Below are 23,535 nucleotides of genomic sequence, written 5' to 3' on the forward strand. Positions count from 1 at the left end.
GGTCTAGCTGGCTTTTGCCACCAATGACCTCTGTGATATTGAAAACTGTACAAGCAGAAGGCAGAAGGAAATGCAGCTTTTGAAATTTCCGTACCAACCTTTGCATGAACCTACAGATCATGGTAGCCTTTCAATAAATATTTAGCTGATTAAACAGAAATAGTAATTGCATTGAATTATCAAACAATAGAAAATGTGACACTGAAAAGCTTGAGGAGTCGTAAAAGTACCACAATGCACAGTGCACTACAGTAATCTTAGGGGTTGGGACATGAAATCCAATAGAGAGAATTTATGGTTTTCTTTTTTCACAATGAAATAACTAGAGTTTTCGAAGAGTTAATAACTGCATTAGCCTTATTTGGTGTTTACGTTTAGAGTTTTCTTTGGCTATAGCTTAACCTCAGCACGCTTGAAATTTGCATTTAGACCATGGTACTCCTTTAGCCACTCGAATGCCAAAGGTTTTTCCAGTAGGCGTGTTTTGGCATCAACAAATTCCGTCAACATGGTAGCAAGCTTATCACACGCTACCAATAAATTAAATAGCATCACTGGTAAAAGCAATCATAATTTCTTTAGTTTACATACAGTGGAGCCTTACAGGCAGATACAACAGAACACTTGCTTGTATTGTAATGGCAAACTGTTCGTCATTATGCTGTTTAAACTAGCTTGCCAAAGGTTTAGTGACGACTAATGCAAGCTGAATTTTTGAAGAGAAAGTGGTTGCCACCTTACTTGGAACTGGAGCTAAATGTAGCTGAAACTTTACAAGACTGACTACGTTAGACACAGTATCCACACATACGAATTTGTTCATGTATCACACAAATGCGCAGCTCTCAAAGTGAAAGACTCTGGTCTACATGTTCATGAAGCCCGCTTTCTCTGGGAACTTGCCAGGAAAAAGAAAATTAGAGAACAGTGAAATGCTGAGGAACGTGCAAGCAAAATTATAAAAGAAAAAGCAGAACGTTGCACCACTGTAAAGGGTGGTATATAAGCGCAGAATTCAAAAGCACCAGCACAAACAACTATCATTGCATTAATAAAACGAAAGGGAACTAAAGAAAATACTTAGTGCCCATCATAAAACTGAAAAGAATACCTTATGCCAACAACCTAGAGTAGTAAGTACATATCTTTGATTTTTCATATGAATGCGCGTAATGTAAAACACAGGGTTGGGGTTCTTTTGATATGGGAACAACCAAAAGATGAGCCTAGGCTCATTCACTACAAAGTACTAAAACAAATGCTTGAATGCATCGCCAAATATAGGAACAAAGAATGTCTGTGCCACACAGACACGAGAGATGTGCAACACAGTAAGACTTCAATGTGTGCGATGCGTAAAAAAAAAAGAGAATCATCTGGAAGCGCAATCCCTAGCACGGTACTTCCCACTGGCACACCCCCTGTGGTGTATGCCCTAACGTAACGGTAACATGGCATGGTAGCAATGTTATATGTTCAATTCTCACACACACCGTTACGAGCATTTAAAAGACACCTAAACATATGGAACTATGATATGATGTTCAGATCTTTACGGCCTGTCTGGTGATGCATTTTGATTCACTGGTTAGACAAAGCATATTGCACATCAGCTCAGCAATAGATCTGTTTATGGTCCACTTGTACCACTCTATCTTGATTAAATAGAACATAGGGTGCATTAGAAGCCAAAAGCAGCCCTACAGTATTTGTAATGCACAGCAAATAAATACATAAAACACAAATTGATTTCAACTCCAGGCACCACAAGTACAAGCTGAGTCGAACCACAAGTTGAATCAAAAATGCGTTTGACACACTTGAATGGTAGTAAAAAGAGAATACACAGCTTCGGTGCTTTGAGAATACTTCCGAACTTCCATGGCCATGTTAAAAGTCAGAGCATTAGATTGTTTTCCGTTGTTCACTTCACCTAGGGTTATTACTACTCACTGGTACCATTCATACAAATAAATATCTGATACACTACAATGATTACAAACGAGACTATCTTTTGACAATCTTACAAACAATTAATTGTGACTAATACACATTATTGTTCACCACAGTGCCTCAACCTGATCTTGGAAACATCAACTTGGGAAGTGGCAGGGGTTCAGTCATTTACACTACTCACTAAATGCAGTGTGCTTGTACAGTCCATGGTATTGAAAACAAATCTGATGCTCTGATCTGCATATGTGGACCCTAAAAATGCAACATAAAGCCTAGAGCCTGGCAGTGCAGTCAAGGTGAGGCATCAGAAGCGCACCTCATATATGGTTGGCGATGTGACGGTTCAGACTCTGGCGCGCTGTCTTTTGGCCAACCACCTCAACCTGGAAGCCGATGGATTCCAACTTGGCGATGTCAACAATGCGCCTCCCATCAAAAAGAAATGGTGGTTTGAGCATGGCGTTGTAGATCTGTTGGTAGTCCAGTGACTGCCAGAGAAAATTTAAAAAGAAAAGAAAGGTTTGTCATCGAATAACAAGATTGAGCACGTTTTGTTATGCTACAGCAGCATGTTTATCAGCTTTATTCAGCAAACGTAGCTAAAAAACATGCCGTGAAAGTTCAGTTAAGACAAATGCCATCATACATGTTCTGAAAGGCCACACTGACACTGCTAACAAAACGTTTTTCACTTATGAAGTTCCATACCTTGAACTCGTCCCACTCGGTGCAAATAACAATGGCATGGGTGTCTTGAGCAGCAGAATAGGCATCTTGGAAAATCTCCACTTGCTTCAACACTGCGTATGAATGCACAGTGTGGCTCAAATCAGAGAAATGTATCATGTACCATGGCTCAAGAACACCTTCTCAAGTTGCATGTGACAAGCTCTGTTCTAAACACGGCTACAAATGCTTGGTATTGTCTGTGGTCTATTTCACTGTCTTTGTTACATTCGTGGTACGGTAAAAACTTGTTAATTCAGACTTCACAGGACCAGAAGCAATGTCTAAATTAGCCGAATGTCAAAATATTAAAAGTATTATGAACAATAAACAAATGTCTGCTAGACTAATACACTTTTATTTTGTTGATGAATACATAAATCCAGTAGTTCTTTTGCATAAAATCAGTGCAAAGTCATCATTATCGTCCATTATATGACTTCCTTTCCAATGTAACCATGGCACCAGAATGCCATATTTATGAGCCTGACACATGTCTTGCACCCCTCCCTCATTATGTACTGCAACCACCACGCGCACCTGATCGTACTTCTTTTGCAGGTAAAGTGCCTAGAAATTGAGCGGTCATTCAACATGATGTAGCAGACCAGTTTCATGCCAGAATGCCAAGTGCAGCTAAAAGCTTTTCTTCAACGGCTTCCACCATGTTTGAGTTTTGTGACATAACATACATACTACATCAAGTTAAAACAAAGCTGCACAGCGCATGTGGACAAAACCACCGCCACTAACTGTTAAAGCTAGCAATGCAAACAAAGCCACATTGTTCCGGCTGTCTGCGAGTGCTGTTTTAGGTCTTTCGTGCCGCACATCTACAGCGCTTCGCGCTCAACGCACTTTGGGAATTGTCCAAAGGCCATACGTGGCCATATCATCCAATTTTCTAAACTAATGAGGGTCAAATTAACTATCTTTTCCTGTATATGAGAATAGAGTAGTAGAGAAAATGAAAAAAGTTGAAAAGTCTCGTCACAATGGCAGTTTAAACAAACTTGTGAACTACAATAATCAACATAATCTATTCCACATCTACCGCAGGACGAAGGCATTTCCCAATGACCTCCAATTTACTATAAATTACATGAGCCGACTTCAATTTGTGCCTGTAAACCAGTTCATTTCATCACCTAAGCCATCTCTGCCTGCCTCAGCTGCGTTTCCCATACTTGAGCATCTATTTTGTAGCTTTATAGTGAGCATAAATTGTGCCCCCTGAATCCCAGGTTCTTGCACAAAATTACAACTGATAACTTTGCTTTGCAGGTGAAAAGTTCGTATCGTACCTGGCTATACGACACATTTCGGCTAACTTGCGCACTAAGTATAATTTTTTATTTCACACTCTCAAAAAAAAACAAAAAAACTGGAAGTTGAACAGCCCAGTCACCTCAGTATAAATGAAATGATCTAACACTGCTGAACAAGTGTGACAACTTTCCTACTCAATATGTTTGGTTAAGGTTTCTAGTATTTTAAAGCTTCATTAACCAATCTTTGTTAATTAACCAGCTTGTCTGACTGGCCAATTAACCTTAACATAGATACCTTGTCATTTCAGAACAAGTGCTACTACTGTTATAGTGAAGGCTTTTTGCTAGCATTACTCATTAAAGATAGCCAAGCAATTTCTGTTAACTACCTAGCCTGGCAGCAATAATGCCATGACATGCTGTGTACAGCTCTCAACAAAACTGAGCCAATTATACAAGCACAGACCCCCCCCCCCTTTTTTTTTAATCCTAAGCACAAGTTATTTCACTATTAGATCGAGCAACTCACGAGCACTTTCAAGGAGTGCACTCTGCCGTTAGTGTCATACGCATGCTGTCACATCGGAGCGTTTAGTGGCACTCGCTGAAAGTGCACCGGCAAATGCATTCGCCAAACTCACTTTGCTTCAATGGAGTACCTAACCTTAGTACAAGTGGTTATAAGATAAATAAATCATTATCCAAAGCTAACTTCATTGCATATTTTTACCTATAGTTTTCATTGTTAGGAATATTTGCATGCATAAAATATATTACACTACAAAAAACTACATTTACATTCTTGCACTCAGGCAGTTTTTGGCCACTGCCGCCAAGGGCATGTCCAGCACACGCCAGGAAATGGCCGCAGCTGCTGTGCTGGTACATAAAGTTTATTTTAACATATATTTTATTGCTACAACAGATGATCACTTGAAAGCCTTGCCTGGATTAATGAATATCTGGCATCCTACTTATGCAGCCATCATCATTACCATCAATTCCAAAGTACACTTCGTTTTCTCATGTAGCAGCCCTCCGCCAAGGAGACATCCTGAGGGCTTAATCAACTCTCTCCAAATGACACCATGTATGCCAGTGTGGCCAGCTGAAAGACCTTGCATGAAATATACATTTTGGCTATCTATGCCTTGAGAACAGTATGGCCTTTTCCTGTCAGTCATACAACGAAACTACCTAAGTAGACAGTGCGAAAATGTGCTCTTGTACGTACCATCACCCTGTTCTCCTGAGCCAGTGAGGTCACTGAAACGATGTCAGAAGTGCAGAAAAAGATATAGATTAAAACCATGAGTAACATTTGAATGAAGGGCAGCCTCTCATGCAAGAAACTCACTCGATGATCTGCTGCTTTGGGACTTTTGGGTCGTAGATGTTGAGAAAGGCTCCTTCTTCCATCAAGTGTTTACAAACGTAGATAGCAGCGCTCTCCCTGCATATTCAGGATCGGTTGAAAAGCGATGGTAATGAGTTAAAAGACTGAACGACACTGTAAACAGGCAAATAGTGGAAGGATTGAGTGATTGAGTAAATTCATACAGGCACATGCGACTGACTGCATGAATGGTAATACCGTATCCACACAAATGTAACAACGTTTTTTTTCCCCCGGTTTTCGCTACCTGAAGAATACCTACATTTAAGCTGTCAAGAGAATGCACTGATGCACAAGTGTCTTATTTTATCTATTTATTTTTTTTACTTCAAGAAACTCGCCCCTTGTGTTACAATCATGGTCACATTTGCATACATTCTCGTGCTTTTGGCTTGAACCCAGACTCGTGAGAAGTGCTTTGCATTAGTATTTAGTAATCTTCATTTCCACATCAGCTGTTCCATGAGTGTTTGTTGTTTGAATAGCAGAAAATAAAGTAAGACAGTTCAGACAACTCACATCATAACCACTTTAAATGCAGGACTGATTACAATGCGGTCTTTTTCAACTCCCGCTTACCATCCTACAGAACCCCACGTATACACATACCGCTTATTGTGCAGTCCCCTAAGATCGAAGACCTGTTATCATACAGTTGGCGAAAAATATTTCGGACAAACTCAGTGGCGAATGCACTTCTCAAGGAAGGTGTGCTGCTGGGGAGAAAGTGACAAGGATGCTACGAAAGTGGAGGGGATGTAGAAAGATTGCTGGAGTGATAGAGGGTGGGGAAAGAAACGAAAAAATATCGCACGAGTGTGCAGGCTGGGCAAGGAGGGCTGTTGCTTATGCAACGAAGGAGCCTTTTCATTAGTGCTGGCATGACTTTGGCTGCCTTCTGGCTGCGTGCAATCACGTCAGCATCAAGTGTGCTTTGAATTACTTGTCGGGAAAAGCGTTCTCATGGATGGTGCCAGATATCACACTTGTGACCTCATCACGCTTGTGACCACACTTGTGACCTCACAAATTTAAAAGGCTCACGGTATTTTAATGCGACCTTCCACCCTTGCTATCAATATGTGGACTTGCACAAGCTGGGCAAACTGTCACGGGTAATACTCGGCCACAAACCCGAACTTCGTATTAGCCGCGCTGTTCTTATGTCAGTATTCTGTGTGACGTTCTAGACACCCAATATAGATGCTGTCTTAGGCAAACTTACGGCGACAACATGACAACCCACAGCCTAGGCCTAATCAGCATTGGTTGCCTTACAATTGCTGTCGCAGGCAATCGATTTGCGATTTGGGACAGAATAAACAGAACTCTTGGCAAAAGCTGCGCTTCAAGGGAAGTTTATTTCCGCAATGGCACTTTCTTTTGTTTGTTTTCCTCAGCATTCAGTTTATTGGCAACGTGGGTTTTCGGGCGTTAATTTTTGAAACTCTGGAAGTTTAAATGGCTGTAAGCACCCCGCATCACATGCTTCAAATCTCTTACACATGATGTTTCACACAACTTCAGCCTTAGAAAAAGATTGTTTCGGTTATAGTGCAGATTGTATTTGTGGCTCCGGCCACTAACATTATATGCGGTGTATGCAGCCTTTAGAACACTCCATTTCATTCAGTCTGGAAGAGCATGAGAGAGGTTTCACTGCCTAATAAGAAACCGAATTCCATCAAACATGTTGGTTCAGTGGTTTCCATCGTTCGTGCACACAAAAATCAAAATTTCATGAACCGAAAATAACAGAATTCCACTGTATGTAGCTCTGTGCAGAGCATGATAATTTGATGTAACATGCACAAGTGGTTCAGGATCACCTCGTGTCACCAGTGTTCTTCTTGAATGCAAAGCCAAGAACTGCAATCTTTTTCCTGGCTACAGTGTTGAAGAGCCGCTCGATGATTCGCTGTGCAAAGCGAGTCCTCTGAAAGCTGTTCATTTCCACCACCTGAAATGTGACAAGTGCTTGCATGATGTTCTCTCCCATTCTGGCAGAAATTGAATTCTTCTTTGCACACTACTTTCACTGTATAGATGAGAATTTCATTATTTTTTAAATCTCGCATTTGCACTGTCCCGACCTCTACAACCATATAGTAATTGTTTTATGTCTCAAAACACAATATGATTATGAGGGCGCTGTGATGAAAGGCTGTGAAAATTTTGACCACCTGATGCACTTTAACGTGAACCTGAATCTAAGTACACGGGCCTCTAGCATTTTGCCACCATCAAAATGCAGCGGCCGCCGCAAGGATTCGATTTCTTAACTTTTGAGTCAGCAGTTGAGTGCCCTAACCGCTATACCACCGTGGCAGATCTCTGCAACCATCAATGTGACGTCTCACATTGAAACTGTGCACTTAGCAACTTAAAAATGAACAGTGAGCAAATACTGGTAGCAGAAAGAGTCCGTACGCCATTGCAGCCACTCATTCACCTGATCCTGCATTTTCAACCGACGAATGACTGTCGCATACGAGTACTAGAGTTTCGAATAAGGGCCAACTGCATCAAGATGGAGCATTATTTGTTAACGTCAACTGCTAGGACATGTGGGGAGGAGTTACCTGATACCAGTAGTTGGCAACCTCTGGAAGCTTGAGGCATTCGCACAGGTAAACCAAATTCAGCACGTCCTTTTGGAAGCAGCTGCCTCCGAAACCTGCCGAGCACAGGAAAGTCACAGCTGTAACTGCAGAAACACTTTGCCAACAATAACAGTGCTAAGTGTGTATCAATCTTGCTTGCGAAAACAGAAAACACACACAGAGGTGGTACAACAGGCTTTTTAGTGTATCAATAAGAAAAGAAAGATAGGCAATCGGAATGGCTTTTGCTGCAACAAGTCACAATGGATACTACTGCAATATTCAGTGCCAGTGCCTGTAAAGGAGTAACCCCTACTTTTTTTTTTTTTTTAGTTGCTTGGGAGGGGCAGCTGCTTGGTAATCAACTTGTGCATGTGGTTTTTTAACCTGCCTACTCCAATGAAAACGTGTCTCTCTTGCATTACAAAAAAAAACATTCGATCCTCGTGATTGATAAAGTTCAACAGTTACATGGTGATGAAGAATGCAGTCTTTGTGATGGTCAGGATTACCATTTGTGGCTTTTATGCGCCAAATTGGTTTTTTTACGTCCCTGTGTGACGACAAAAATTTCAGGTTGGCTCCCCGGCTACTTGGTGGCTACATTTGAGCTTAAGTTCTTACGCATGAAGCAGCTATTTTTCTTAATATTTGCAGATAAAATACAAAGTTCTGAAACTTTTCTGTCATGTCGGGCGATGCACGTGTGTCCTCCACCCCCAGCAGGTTTGTGTGCAATGAGTCATCAGCGCTTGGTGCCTCTCCCAATAAGGAGTGGCAAAATAGTGTGCAGGATGATAATGGTGTGGTCAGCACGCTACTTCCGGAGCTTGCCACCTATTCTGATGCTGTGCAAAAGTCCACAACTCCAATGCAGGATAAATGTATTCATGTGAACTTGAAAAAAAAAAATAGAGATCTACAGCAAAGTTACTGGGCCATTCAACCTCAACCAATTATGACTGTCTGAAGCTGCATCGGTATAATGTAAACTCTACTAACGACATTTGGTCTGTGGCGTCAAAACAGACTGCTTCAACATTTAACTTTCCTTCTGACTTGTTTCCTTCCGACTTGTTATGTGTACGTGTGTCGAATCCATACGCATCACCCCCTTCTGTACTCATCCTCATCTCCATTACTATTTTTTTCCTTTTTCCCCTGTGCAGAGTGCACAAGCTCAGGCTGAACCCCCTGCCTTCTGACCCAATCTCTCTCTCTGAATCCTATTATAATTAAAGGGACACTAATGTCAAATGACAAATTACGTCAGAGTGAAAGCCCAATGTATGACAATATCTAAAACGACAATATTATCAATAACAGTGCCTTACTTACTGAGAAATCAAGGTAAATGCACAAGAAAAAAAGCGCCGCAGTAAGACATTCTCAGAATGATCCCGATGACATCAGACCGACTGCCTACAATTATTCACTAATAATCGATCTAGCTGCACTAAATAAAGAATCTTCCGTGCATCAAGAAATGCAATCAGATGCTGCACCTTCGTTTCTGTTTGATTCATGAAAAAAATAACCGCCGGACATTACTATGGAGAATAGCACGAGTGGTTCAAAAATTCTATTTTAGCGTAGTTACACTGGACAGGTGGTGCCATCTAGCGGGGCCCATTTGAATCAAAAAAACGTCTGCGATCTTGGAGCCAGTGGCGGGAAATTGATCAATGGCCGATTTTGCTAATGTGGCTCTCGCTGCTTTTGGTCTGTTGCTACTAGCGCAGTAAAGCTGGGCAACGTTGTGCACGGCAACAATGACATGAGACGGTCCGGTCGGTCGGCTTTATGAGGCGGGTAATTTGAAGTGCGCTAACCCGATGCGAACCACTAAAGTGCAATTTTATTTCAAAATAGGCCCTTCCTTGACACAAAAGTAATACTACGAGATTTCTGGACTGCTATTTCAACAATCAACGTCCTTAGTAGTTGCCTTTAGTGTCCCTTTAATTTATTTGCAACTTACCTGCAACTTGAAGATAAAGCAAAAGGGAAAAAACCATGCTATTATTTCTATGGTCTTTCTAGTATTTAGAAGGTAAAACTTATTGTTCGATAATAAAAAAAATCCACTCATACGACAGCTTCTGTTCCATTAGAATAGAAATTTGGTGATTACATTAACTCGAACAGCTACTTTTAGCTCGAGTTCTGGTTCCTTTTCAAAGTGACCAAGGGCAACTCATGCAGATTTATTTTTTTTTTGCACAGCTAACAATTAAAGTTAGTTTTGCAAATTTTCTCAACCGATGATGGGATGTTGATGCAGCAAGTGCTCTTTGATTGTTTTCTTTTATACATTCAACACTTTAAAATTTTGTTTAATTCAAACATATTCTTCCAGCCGCTGCAACTCTTAATTAGGGTTTATCATGCATGCAACATTACATGCTAGCTGTCGAACACTGACAGCCCCCAATATGTAATACATGATACCAGAGCCTAGTAACATACTTCGTTATCTTGACAAATGTGCTCTGATGCATTAAAAAAAATGCAATGTCTGTTCAGAGCTATAAAAAAAATACCATATTTACTCACATAATATGTGCACCCCTAAGTTTTAACTATCATCACGGGGAAATAAATTTGTTCATCTATTTTGTGCTCTCTGTTCCACTCAAGCCAGCCGCGCATGTGAACGCGTCAACAAGCAGATTTTGTGTGGCTGCAGAGACATGTGCTATCATGCACAGAATAGGATGCGAGCGCGTAGTCCTTCAGATAAATTAAGAGTTGATGAAGGGCTAGCTTGACACTGCCAGAGTTCAATGATCAGGGGATTCACTGCAACTGCCGTCGCTGTTGGTGCTCCACAGTTTCAAAGGTTACTTGTAGACAGCGCGATGGGAGTCTTGAGACATGAACGCCAATTTTACTGTCATCCATGGCGGCCTAACATCTGTTTTGCACATATTAGGCAGAACTTCTGCAGTCTGCATATGTATTGTTGTATAAACTCTTTAAGAACTACGTGTATAACATGCACTCCCATAGGGAGAATAGACAGACCGTCACTACGTGTGGGTACTCTCAGCATAGCTTCTCTTTCCGCCAGCATAGTAGAGAAGGGTTTCAAGCAAACGGATCTTGTTTCAGAGGCTGCAACGTTAATCCCAAGTCGGATTTCTCAACCACTAGTTATGATTAGACCGTGACCGGATATGGCTGATGCAAGTGTGTGTTCTGTTAAATGAACAAGTACTCTTTATTTGTGCTAGGTTGCTTTATTTTCTTTTAAATGTACATTGCACATTAGAAATATACATATTGGACGCTACTTTGAGCATGTTTGCAAATTCTTCACAAAATTTGTGCACACGCTTTCTGAAACCTTACATTTGTGTAAAAAAAAAAGTGTGTAAATTATGCGAGTAGATACGGTACGACATACTCCTTACCAACACTGGCTTGAAGAAATCTCGGACCAATTCTGCTGTCACTTCCAATTGCATGGGCCACTTCAGAAACATCAGCTCCAGTTGACTCGCAAATGGCAGAGACAGCGTTGATACTAGAAATCCTCTGAGCGAGAAAAGCATTTGCAGCCTGCAAAGACACAATAATACAACGTTTGCACATCAGACAGCCAGCCAGTAGCGGTGACCTTTTATAAAAAATCTGTGGAGGGTGACTTACCAGTTTCGAAAGCTCTGAAGACCAGGTGTTCATGGTGATGATACGGTCTTCAGGAATCCAGTGCTTGTACACCGAACACAGCTCTTCAATAGCTGCTTGGCCTTCAGGGGTCTGCTCTCCTCCAATGAGTATGCGATCTGGATTAAGTAGGTCTGCAACAGCTGAGCCCTCAGCTAGAAATTCAGGGTTTGAAAGAACCTGTGAATAGAATGAAACATTTAGTAAGCTTCTTTCAACGCAGCCAGTCTTTCGCGAAAGGTGCTGAGAATTCTGGTTAGGGCACCTTGACAGCATTACATATACACTTGACTATGCCAATCAATTTATTTCTTTTTGATAGGAGGAGTATGGGACTGAAAGCTTGAGAGCTTGACGAGGTCCCGACCCTATTCCAACAAGTTAGCAAAGCAGCTGGATGATGCACAATCGCACATGAATAATTCAAAATAAAGGTAACAAGCATAACATAGCATCAAGTAATTCAAAAATTATGACACAAAGCACTACAAACAAATAGCGAGAGAATACATATTTTTAGTCATAAAATGACATGAACATGGAAAAGCAACAATCGATAAGAAGAGTGGCCGAAATTACGAGAAATGTATTATTCGAGAAAATAAATTAGCTGCGCAAAGCGTTTAATCTAACAATTTTGATTCGACAAAGGGTCAAAATTTTTGCAGTTTAAAAAGTTTAACAGGAAAGACAGCCTGTAAGACACTGATTGTTCATCATAAACTGTTCCACGGGTGGGTACGGTCCACTTTTTTTTTTTTTGTGCCTGGGGAGACGAACACTGGGGTTTACATTTAGCTTCAAGATTAATTATGGTATCGGTACCATGCTTAACAAATGCTTTATAGCACAGCATCAGCCTGTAATTATACAAAAAGAACACTGGAAGAATTTCATACTTTGGAAAAAGAAGCTTAGTAGAAAACAGATAGTGTGCAGCAGAAATATGTCGTGTGGCTTGCTTGTGCGTTTTCATTGTTTAAGTTTAGGTCTGACAGCGGTGGCCCATGGTGCTAATAAGATAATGCTAAGAAGAAGACAGATAGGCAAGGTGTGGTCTGGGAAACTTGGTACACATTCCATTGCTCTCTAATTAAATGGGCACGGCGAAACTTCTTCAAGCAGGTGTGCAATAATTAATTAGGGACTTATTGCCTCACAAACTGACCACCACAAAATTTTTAGAATCTGCCTAGTACGAGAGAAGTAACAAAAATTTGTTGCAAACTTCATTTGCATTTTTTTCTTTTTTTGTCCCGATGAAAACGCTGGAAGCTAAGAAGGGAGGGATGGCACGAGGAAAGAAGGAACGCCACGCGCGCCTCGTGACGTTGAGCACTTCTTCTCTCTCTCTCTCTTTCTGTTTCTTTTTTTTTTCTTCTTTGAACACATTGTTTTTCAGTGACATTGCATGTGCACAAGCGGATACGGCGTGGCCTCTCACAGAGGCTCTAGTAACTCCCAAACGCACCATGCTCAAATCAGCCAATGGCATGATAGCATGAAACTGCGCTTGTTTGTCTCCTTTCTTGTGTCCCGTTGGTTTGCACTCCCAATATTTCATTATGAATGGCATGATACTTGGGCCTATGAGACACTCGTTTTTGAGTACATAGCATTATATGTCAGGACAAGAGAAAAGGATATTTAGGCGATTTTGGGAATTCGTTGTGAACTCCAGGTCGCGTGCTGCCCTATATAATATTTGGCTCATGTGTTCTTGGGAGCTCGACAACGGATTGGCAGCGTTTTCTGATCATGCACAAAAAGTGCTGCAGGGCCCCTTTAATAATGTAAGGATAAAGGATAAACAAGAGTCAAGATTGTTGATGTTTGCAAATTATCTGACAATTTAGGCCGCACAATGTTTTCTAACCAGCAGTTATAATGTCGAGTAGAATAAACATGTGTCAGAACAGACACACATTAATTGTTCTCTTGGCCTACAGCACAGTACACCATAGTGTGCATTTGCACATATCCAACGTGGAAGCTGCACTCGAATTCGCCACAATGTTTGCAGTATCTGTACTTTTGCTTACGATGGTATACAGTAATATAGACCTTGCAAAATTATCACACGTACCTAGGAAAGTAAGGAGAGTCACTATGCATAGCTTCAGTGTCAGGGATGTTCTAAAGTATCCCTAATCACTCATCATGCTTCTCTGATATTTCCAATTAATGGTAGACTTCTTGGTACTACAACTTGCTTGAATTTTTCTTAACCTGCTTCTCTCTGTTACTCTTACACCTTGTAATTTATTGGCTTTGTTGCCTTGTACAAATACAAACTTTTACATACACCAAGTCTCCAAGCTCAGAAATGCAACACACTAAAGGCTGGTGCACACCGGCAACTTGCAGCGGTAGCACAACTATCCGCGACTGGCAACTAAAATGCGACTGATGTTCACACCCGCAGCGGCTGCACGTGAGCGACCAGAAATTGCAAAACTGGAGAGTCACGTCCGGATCTCGTTATCAGCGAGAACTCTGGAGATCGGTGCCGATCAGCTGATCGCCGCTAGCTGAATGAACAGAGCAAACCAAGCGCACCACATTTATTGTTTTTGTTCGTTCTCGCACAGCATTGAAAAATAAAACAAGAAAAACAAAAAATTAACATTGCTGATTGGTTCCAGCAGCTTTGCGACTGCAGTCGCGCGACTGGAAAATCGGTCAGGAAGCGACTAGCCAAAGCAGTCGCTTTGTGATTGTTTACGACCAGTCGCAAATGGTCGCGCGACTGCTGCTAGTCGCCGGTGTGCATCAGCCTTAAAGGGCCAGTGAACGGGCTCCGACATTTTCTGAACACTTTCCAAACAAGCTCAACAATTCGTACAGTTGACAGCAGAATATTACAGCACTGCGCGCCGCGCAGACCCTCCTTTTCGAAAAAAAATTCCGCGCCCGTTTCCCTCGCCTGGCTGATCCTCCTCGCATGTGCAGTCTGACGAAAGCTTGCCCATGGGCAACGTTACGCACAACTGAGGTTGTCAACTGGTTCTTTGCGCTACCAAACAGCACCTTAGCCCTGCGGCGATGTAGTTCCAGCTGCTTGGTCTGCATTTTCATTTTTCTGAGCTGCTCCCTGTCGTTTTGTAGAGCCAGAGGCTACAGGAGAAGCTGTATTGCCAGAACGAAAGCCTCCGCGATAAAGGGGCACCTCACTACTTCACTGTGAGAAGAAAAGTGCGCGTCGCTTCCTGCCTTCACTGTTATTACATATGCTCATGTGGGAGAAGCCCCGCTTGATCCTTGGTTGAGCGCCGATGACGTATCATGGACGTCTTGTCACGTTGCCGAAGTGAGCCGAGTCATGACAACGGGCTACTCCTTCCTCTCGCTATGGCAAGAAAGGTGGCAAGTTGCCACACGAAAATTTAAATCTGGCTGAAACAGATGTCCTAACCCCTGTAACTTCCTTATTATAGCATGTATTTACAAAATTCTTGCAGCAGCATGTTAACATAGCAAAACTGTGCATATTAAAATCTCTCTATTCAAACTTTTGGACCTCAAGGTTGTTTACTGGCCCTTTAATTAAAAAACCACTCTACACATGCCTTGATGGGTTTTTGTCAAACATTAGATCACAACAGCTCTTTTATAATCTTTTTATCACATAGATATTATGAAACTACACTTAGTATTTACAATAAATTAGTTGTAATAATCCTAAGGCTTACCTGGAACTTTGCTCCCTCCATAATGTTGGCCTTGAGGATACGGCTAATACTCTCAGCAGCCTTGACCGGAACTGTGCTTTTTTCAACCACAATCTTTGGAGTGATGGCCTTCTCAGCTATGGTCCTGGCAGCCGCCTCCACGTACTGCAGGTCGGCTGCCCTTCCCTGATTCAGAGACACATAGTAACTCAATAAGCAATGATCGCTGTGCACCTTTAGCTTAGATAGCATTTGGTAGTTTATTCTTATACATACTTACTGTGCTCACACGATGAGATATAAGAGGTAAACTTTAAAGGGACCGGCAACTGGCAAGAACATGCAATTAGATCCTAGTGGAAATGATAAGACCGTGAATTACAGTGACATAGTCAAGCATCGTTTTTGCGATGTAGGTAGCATTTATATTTTCAAATTGCATTTAAAAGTCACAAAAAGCCGGTATTTTACACAGCCTAGTGGAAGAGCCTTCAAGCTGGAATATGGAGTCGTTCACGATGCTGTACATAGCCTGATTTTGGTAAATTATTACACCTATCCGCTCTACTCCGTGTTGCTTACAAGGTTAAAGAAATTTGCAAGCAGAGAAGTGGCACTGCCTACATGGCAACTATTGAAACATGTTGAGCCACGGCAAATTCGCATAGAGTGCATGCATACGCAGCAAGTCACCACATACAAATATGAGTTCACCTCTCTCTGTTTACAGCATGTGCTGTCTGTATATAACTCCACAGTCACTATGATTCAAGATTTTATTACAAATGTTTCACGGTGTTTTCCACGTTACAATTCTGTGACTCGACACTCTTAATGGTAAGCCTTCTGTTGCGCTAAAAAACACAGGTACTATAAAAATTGGTCGTCACTTCCTTTAAATGGTCAAATATGCTTGTAAAGATGTGAAAACTACTAGACTGTGAAAGATTATTTCAGTGCAAAACAAGGTGTAGAAGCAGCACATGTAAACATTAGCTGCGGCACATATAAACATTGGCTGTAAACTTCGCCAGTTGACGGCAATCGCCGTTTTGCCATGGCATGCGTGACGTCACAAGCTCTAAGGAGCGATGACATCATCTGCTACCAAATAGCACCTACCGCACACGGTCTATTCACTGTGTTGCGAGTGTCGCTTGCCGCATGATCTGTGTGTTGCGAGTGTTACGGCATGTTACCTGTAACATTACCTTGTCGTTGGCCCCATCATCACATCACGATTGAGGCATCACGTGGTTTATCGAGTAGCAGAAGCGGCGACGACAATGTGTACACAGCGCATTTTGACCCCATCGCCACCAGCTCAAGCGTCGAAGACAGAACGAACCCAAATGCTAACGACTGTGTTGTAGGAGATGTTGCAGACGGCGTTCCGTAATGACAAGTAGTTTTATTTCAAGCGTGCCAGGTTGACAAGAGAGCTTGAGACACGGGGTCTGTCGATGCTGCACTAGTGAGCAAGTGTTACTTTGCGCAGTGGAATTGATAGCGTGCCGATTTTGTTTGCTAGCATACGTGCATGCACGACTTTCTGTGCTGAACACAATAAATAGGTGGTCGTATCAATGCTCCGTTTTCGGGTTGTTGTTTTTCCATCAATTGTTGCGTGCCACATATGTAAACATTGGCTGAACCAAACGGCATGTCAGTGCGGCACTGAAGTTGTTTGAACTCTGTCGTCAGCATTCGGTTCCGGTAAAAAATAGCAAGTGTGATGCTTAACCGTGGCACTGCCTGCGAGAAGTTTCAATAAATATTTATATCTGTAGTGTAAAATGCCTTACGCGTTGAACAATCATAGGACACTTTTTGACCTCAGACAGACTGACCAAAAATTGTTTGCTGCAAGTACCAGTGCGACATGGGTGACAAGGTGGATTTGACAAGGTGACATTTGTTTCAACTGCTGCAAGTCATTTAGTTTCAATGGCAAGTTGAGCAATGCAGGAAAAACTGGATTGCAAGCGCAGCTGACCACAGAACACGATCGTCTTCCATAATGTAGACCGTACAGCAGCTCGCCCAGCAAGCAGCTTGTTACGTCACGGCTAGCGAGCGTGCCAGTGTTGCCCGACTCTCAGGGCACTCGCTCGTTTATGAAAATATTGAATTATAAATTAACGGCACGACGAACTCTGGCTAATTTTGCCAGCTTGTCTGTGATTATACAAGGATCAACTCACACAACACAGATTATGCTCGAAAATTGGTTGTCGCAACCCCTTTATGTAAAACAGCCCATTCATGCTATGTGCATTAATGTGGTTGCTAAAGATAGTAGAGACCGGGGTCTGATTGCGGCTGTCAAATTCACAGCGGTTTTATCAAAAACATCACATAATAAAAACGAAAATAATCACAGTAGTTAGCTCTAAATTGACATCGATCATTCTGTGAGCACTGCAATGTATATGGCTGGAAATAAAAGGGAACAAGCTGGTCTGATTTTGCCTGATGAGAGACTGTAATTCGGAGTAACAGGCTGCTGCTGTAATTCGTGAAAAAAAAAACTGCTTTGCATAATGAACGGTGACTAAAGAACAGCCTAGGAAGGAGGTTTTGACAAGAGACCTCATCAAAACATTGGATCCTGCAGGGCTAAGCATTTTTATGTTTAATCACTGTCAATCATTGTAAGTTGTGATTTTTTTTAGCTGATGTCTTTTGTAAACTGATGACTAGACTGAGTTGTGCAATTTTATTGTGTAGCTCATGCTTAGATTACTTATGACTGGTGTAGACTAGCATATACTAAAGGCCTATCTACATGCTAGGCCTTGAATATAATTGCTCTTGTGACAATGGCGGTTCATTAACTCTCATTACAGTGTTATATACTTTTCATACATGCTAGCAAGCTCTCTAATTGAGGACGCAATGCTTCTATGCTGTATTCAGAGCAGCCAGTTAATAACAAGCTACAAGGCTTCTCACCTTTCCGAACCCGTAGTTCTTTGTTGGCGTGTTGACTGAAATGAAGATCAGATCAGCCTCCTGGATAGCTGTGTCTATGTCACATGAAAAGAAGAGGTTTTGCCCACGACAAGCTTTGACAATGTCATCCAAGTGGGGCTGAGGGGAAGAAAGTGCGACATGTGTTAGTACATGCAACATTATCTTTGCTCTTCTGATACAGTGTTTAAAAAATCAAAGGACCCACCCCCATATTCATCCCTAAGCAAACAAGAAGCATCTTTAGGCACCCAAACATGACATAGACATGCAAAATTTATATGGTGCATGTTCCTGATGCAAATCATAATTTTCCTTCGAACCTTACTGTAAAGGCAAAATACTTTGAAATGCCGAACAAGTGGAATATGTTGATATAAGTATACAATACAGCCATGCTCTGTGCATGTGCCGTCTCCCTAAGAAGCAAGCCTCACTACCTAGTGCACCTAGACTGACATTATCTAGCAACAAAAGGCACACATTAAGTGCATCTTAGTGTTGTAACAGAACGGCTGGGTGGATGAGGCTTGTGACACGCTGTGTGTGTGTGCGCACACTAGCGCTAGCGTGTTCATGTGTTTGGCCACCTTTTCTTCTTTGTTACGTTAAATGTTATTTCTCTTTTCGGCACCTGATTGGGCAAGTGGTGGTGACACAGTCGCAATCGTGCACCATATTGCCGACACAGTTTTAGCGCTAGTAACAGTCGTGAACCATATTTATGGTGCACGATTGTGACTAACACTAAAAAAACCCAAAGTTTGACGAGCGCTAAAGGGCACCTAACACTATTCTTTCAGAGCAAGGCAACGCCATTGTAGACACACTAGATAAAGAGATTGAAGAATAAAAAAGTAGCATGCACTTTGTTTCATTAAACATAAAGGAGTGTTTAATGAAAGAAACTATATTTCTAACCTCGTATATAGGCAAGTCGTCCGAGTTCCATTGCCTGATGCGCTCAGGACTCTTGTCTGCGACTACAACCTTGATGTCAGGACACTTGTGGGCTATAACGCTGCATGTGGGACCCCCAACGTAGCCAGCTCCTATGCAGCAGATGTTTTTCACCACCATGGCCTGCATTAAATGTTCATGGCATGTCAAGGCTGTACTCCAGAGCAACATAAGGTCAACGTCAGGATGACATAGTACACTTTTCCGTCAACAAGATTGGTCTGTTCGATTAGCACAAGTGTGGCCTTGCGAATAAAGGAGGCATGCAAGAACAAGAAGATAGCTGCCAATGCCGCATTGACACAGCTGTACTATATCCCTAGTAGACATCTCCTCATGGTGTGGATAAGTAGTTGGTTATCAGCAGAGGAGAACCAATCATAACTGTGCAAGTACAAACAGTGATGTTAAGCAATTTCAAGATGATGCAAATGAACAAATACAACTCCATTATGAAAGCTCAATAAAGAAAGCACAGTATCATCATCATGTCAGCACTTTCAGCCTATTTTTATGTCTACTGCATTACGAACTCTCCAAATTATTTCCTATTTGCCCTGTCCTCTGTGAGCTGGTTTCATTTTATGCCTGTGAACTTTGATTCCATCATTCCATCTAACCTCTGCCATTCATGGCTACGTCTCCTATTTCTTGGTATCTACTCTTTAGCTCCAGTGGACCAACAGTTGTGCGTTTTTTGCATTATGTGGCCAGCCCAAGTTCACTTTCTTTATCGATGTTAGCTACAATGTCGGCTACTCCTGTTTGTTCTCGCCTTAATTTAAAGGCAAGATATTTTGAATTGCCTCACAAGTGGAGAATGCTGATATAACAATACAATACAGCCGTGGTCTGTGCATGTGCCATCTCCCTAAGAACCAAGCTTCACTACCTAGTGCACCTAGACTGACATTATCTAGCAACAAGAGGCATGCATTAAGTGCATCTTAGTATTGTAACAGAACTAATCTTAGTATTGTAACAGAATCTGTGCTTTCATTCCATTAATAATAATAATAATAATTGCTGGGGTAGAACTACCTAAAAACACTGTGGAATGAGGATGGTGACTTTGTCTGTCTATCTTAGGCATAACGTTCCATGTGGCACAACATGTGTCAGCTCTCCTCTCTTGACTACACTTTGTCGTCTTCTTTCTTCAAGTACACATTAAACAATATTCAAAAAGCACAATACCATTGTGAGACAAACCGTGGTGAAGGGCTCAGGAAATTTTGACCACCTGAATTTTTTTAACATGTACCTAAATTTAAGTACACAAGCATACAGGGGTGTCGATCATTTTTTGCGTCCATTGAAAATGTGGCTGCAACGACCGGGATTGGATCCCGCGACCTGCAAGTCACCAGTTGAGTACCATAATATGCTTTCCTTCCATCACCTGTTGCGTGGTTCTCAACAGCATGTTTATTTGTTATCGTCCAAGTTTCCTCAACATTATTGGTATTGGCAGTATACAATGTTTGCGCACTTTCCATTCTATAAACAATGGTACATGGCTTGTCATGATTTGAAAATGTCTGCTGTAGCCTGTAAGTGCTGCTACCCATTCTTCGATAAACTTCCTTTTCACATATAGGAACAAAATATTCTTGTATTTGCTAGATCAAATACACACATTGCAGTACTTGCACTGCGCATAAAAATGCTGTGTCATATATGACTTATGAACAGAACATATTTGTCTATCAACTGTCAAGTGTAGACTATGAGTGTCATTCGATAATGCTATAAAATATTATTATCCAGCATCTGTCACATGACTCTTCTAACACAACTTTCCTTTTCCTCAGACCAAACTACTTTCAACTTCACAAGCAAGAAAGCACTCTATGCATTATTATGCTTCATGAAGTCATGGTCATATTGGGCATTCAGAACTTAAAGCCCCAATTTAATTATTTTAAAAAGGCAACTCCCCACCCCCCCACACCACTTTTCTTACACCTCCTCGTGTTACCTGCATCCTACCGGCGTGGAATGCCACGTGACATGACAACTGAACTACTTCGTCAAACCCCCAATGAGAATGAACGTTTCTGTCTTGCTATCCCAGCAAAAAGGTACTAACATTTTGCCAGCACAGGTTTTACAAAAAATTCTTGTGCGGTTATATTGGTGTACGCCGACTGCCACAGCCTTCGTAAAGTAGCTGGAAGTGTGTGGTGCTAGAACAATAAAATATATATTCAGTGTGAAGTGGGTGACAGTGCACGAATACGCACATCTTTCACAGCTCTAGGGAACATTTGCATCACATGGTGCTATCATTTGACTTGTAAAGAGCATGCTTCGTACGAGACACTTGCTATTTACGTATGCTATATGCTGCACCTTGAGTGCTGCATAATCGAGATTCTGTGAAGACATGGGAGGCACACAGAAAAGAATGCACAAGACAAATGCAGCATTCTGGCCTCGAGCTTCAAATCACATATGCAATACCTGGTGTCAAGAAAATTATGCCACACCTGCTCCACCGCAACGTTTACGCCAGTTATTTCGCGACATTATGCTCTAATTTGTAGCAACGGAACCAGGAAAACATTGACATCACCGTTATTGTAAATGATCAATAACTGCTTCATAAATTAAATATAGGATAATTAAGATAGATTTACCTTCAGAAGCTTCAGGCAGAGTTAATGCTGCAAGTGGCTCATAAACTGCTCGAAGATGGAATCAACTCGGAGAATAACTACACACAGCGAATAAGTAGTGCGCAGGACGCGAGCTCACTAGTACGGATAGAACCTTGGCACGCGAAACACAAGCCCAGTCTTTTCACCCGAACCCATGCAGTCGCGCTACGGAGAAACAAGATCGGGGGATTCTAAGAACTGGCCCCCATCACGTAGCCCGGGCAGCTCTAAAGGATCAATGACCATTCACGATGTGGAAGCTTACCTTAGTTTGTCGAAGGCCACGCAGAACTTGGGCGCGACAAACTTTGCCGGAGACCCGGAGTTCACTGCGTCCCGTTCACGGCGTGCTCTCGACTGCGACTCGGAAGTGTTCGACGTGGCCGTGATCAGAAACGTCCGCTCTGACAGCAAGACGTTACGCCTACCACACCGCTACTACTTTTTTCCAGTCGGGAGATCGAGGCTTGAAAAGCGGCAGCGCACCGTTTCGGGTGGTATAATCAGTCCGTAACGCACGATGTTTCCGTCACAGCACTTTCTGTCGCGCATAGATCGTCAAATAAAGAGTGCAACCACTTCACACAGAAGCTTGCGACCACAGACCCAACCACAGCCGGAGGCCCTGCGTTGAATCGGGCGGAATCGCAGAATGAAGTAACACGGGAGCGAAACCTGGGAAAGCCCGATCGCCGATTTCTCATCCATGCAGCGGTCGACGTGACCTCTAGTCGATCAGAGCAATTGTGTTGGGCAGACAGCTAGCGCCACCTAAGTATCAAGAATAAGTATCACGCAAAAAGCGCGGCCTCCGAGACATTTAGTTTGTGTCTCAAAGGCTACGCTTTTCGCCGTCCTGTTTTGGCGCGTTGAAGAGGCTTACTTCAAAAGGGCCCAGCATGAAACAGCTGTCGGCCACTTTTGTAGATATCTCACAGAAGGCCAAATGCATTTATGACTTGCCACATAGAAGCAAGTAGCCCTTATACAAGCTAGATTAACACATTTAGCAGCATCAACGTTTCACCTGTGCTGTCTGTGGATATTCAGCCTTAATGAATAGGATGAACTTTTAGCCCATAAGCTACACGAGGACGAAAAAATAGGGACACAACCGACACAACACGCGTTGTAAGCAACAGTCAGCAGGGCGAACGAGCCACCGTGAAGACATCTTGTAAGAAAAGGTAACGATGGGTGGTCGGTATGTGGGTGTGAAACTTTGTTTCAGAAGACTAAGTTTTTATCAACTAAAGAGGTCAAGTAACGAGATTGGTAATAACAGCTGAGGAAATGGCAAGGTTAACTGCCTTGATATGAGGCGTAGATCGAGCAAGCAGGCAGATGGGGTCGGGTGTCATTTTGTGCACTGTACGCTATGACAAAAAAAGAAGAAGATTATGATGAGAGACGTGGGAAGCCATACAGTTTCCTACAATAAAAATTAGGCAGATCTCACATACGTGTAAATCGACGTTATGCGAAGCATGCGGAGGGAAGGTGACTGTGTTGCAATTTTTTTTATTAAGCGACACGTCATGAAAGGACGCAAAATATATGTACAGATGTTGCCCGTACAGACACATGTCGAAGTGTTGCAGACGTTTATATAACCAGTTGTTTGCACTTGCGCAACGATGTCAA

At 42.1% G+C, this 23,535-nt stretch overlaps 1 protein-coding gene and 1 long non-coding RNA gene across 2 annotated transcripts in view; one reads left to right on the forward strand and one right to left on the reverse strand.

Annotated features, from left to right (window-relative positions):
- The window catches only part of LOC142777486 (uncharacterized), a 96,447-nt gene that overhangs the window by 61,155 nt on the left and 11,757 nt on the right, over positions 1–23,535 (forward strand). The gene's annotated exons all lie outside the window — the stretch shown is intronic.
- Positions 865–22,641, reverse strand: sgl (UDP-glucose 6-dehydrogenase sgl). The gene is made up of 12 exons (XM_037413879.2): positions 22,157–22,641; positions 19,190–19,351; positions 18,251–18,388; positions 15,317–15,481; positions 11,607–11,804; positions 11,369–11,516; positions 7,932–8,026; positions 7,179–7,309; positions 5,311–5,406; positions 5,188–5,219; positions 2,665–2,756; positions 865–2,444 (listed from the first exon to the last, which is right to left on the reverse strand). The coding sequence occupies exons 2-12, from the start codon at positions 19,346–19,348 to the stop codon at positions 2,274–2,276; spliced, it is 1,425 nt and encodes a 474-aa protein (XP_037269776.2). The 5' UTR covers positions 19,349–19,351; positions 22,157–22,641; the 3' UTR covers positions 865–2,273.

The sequence above is a fragment of the Rhipicephalus microplus genome, chromosome 2 (genome assembly GCF_043290135.1).
Source record: "Rhipicephalus microplus isolate Deutch F79 chromosome 2, USDA_Rmic, whole genome shotgun sequence".
Classification (NCBI taxonomy): domain Eukaryota; kingdom Metazoa; phylum Arthropoda; class Arachnida; order Ixodida; family Ixodidae; genus Rhipicephalus; species Rhipicephalus microplus.

What these genes read in the sequence shown, in the direction of transcription:
- sgl (XM_037413879.2), bottom strand. Translation starts at nt 19,348, where the DNA reads ATGGTGGTGAAAAACATCTGCTGCATAGGAGCTGGCTACGTTGGGGGT. An exon ending in AGAACTACGGGTTCGGAAAG is followed by an intron (nt 15,482 to 18,250) that starts GTGAGAAGCCTT and finishes TCTCTGAATCAG; the next exon opens with GGAAGGGCAGCCGACCTGCA. An exon ending in ATTTCTTCAAGCCAGTGTTG is followed by an intron (nt 8,027 to 11,368) that starts GTAAGGAGTATG and finishes TGTGCTCGGCAG; the next exon opens with GTTTCGGAGGCAGCTGCTTC.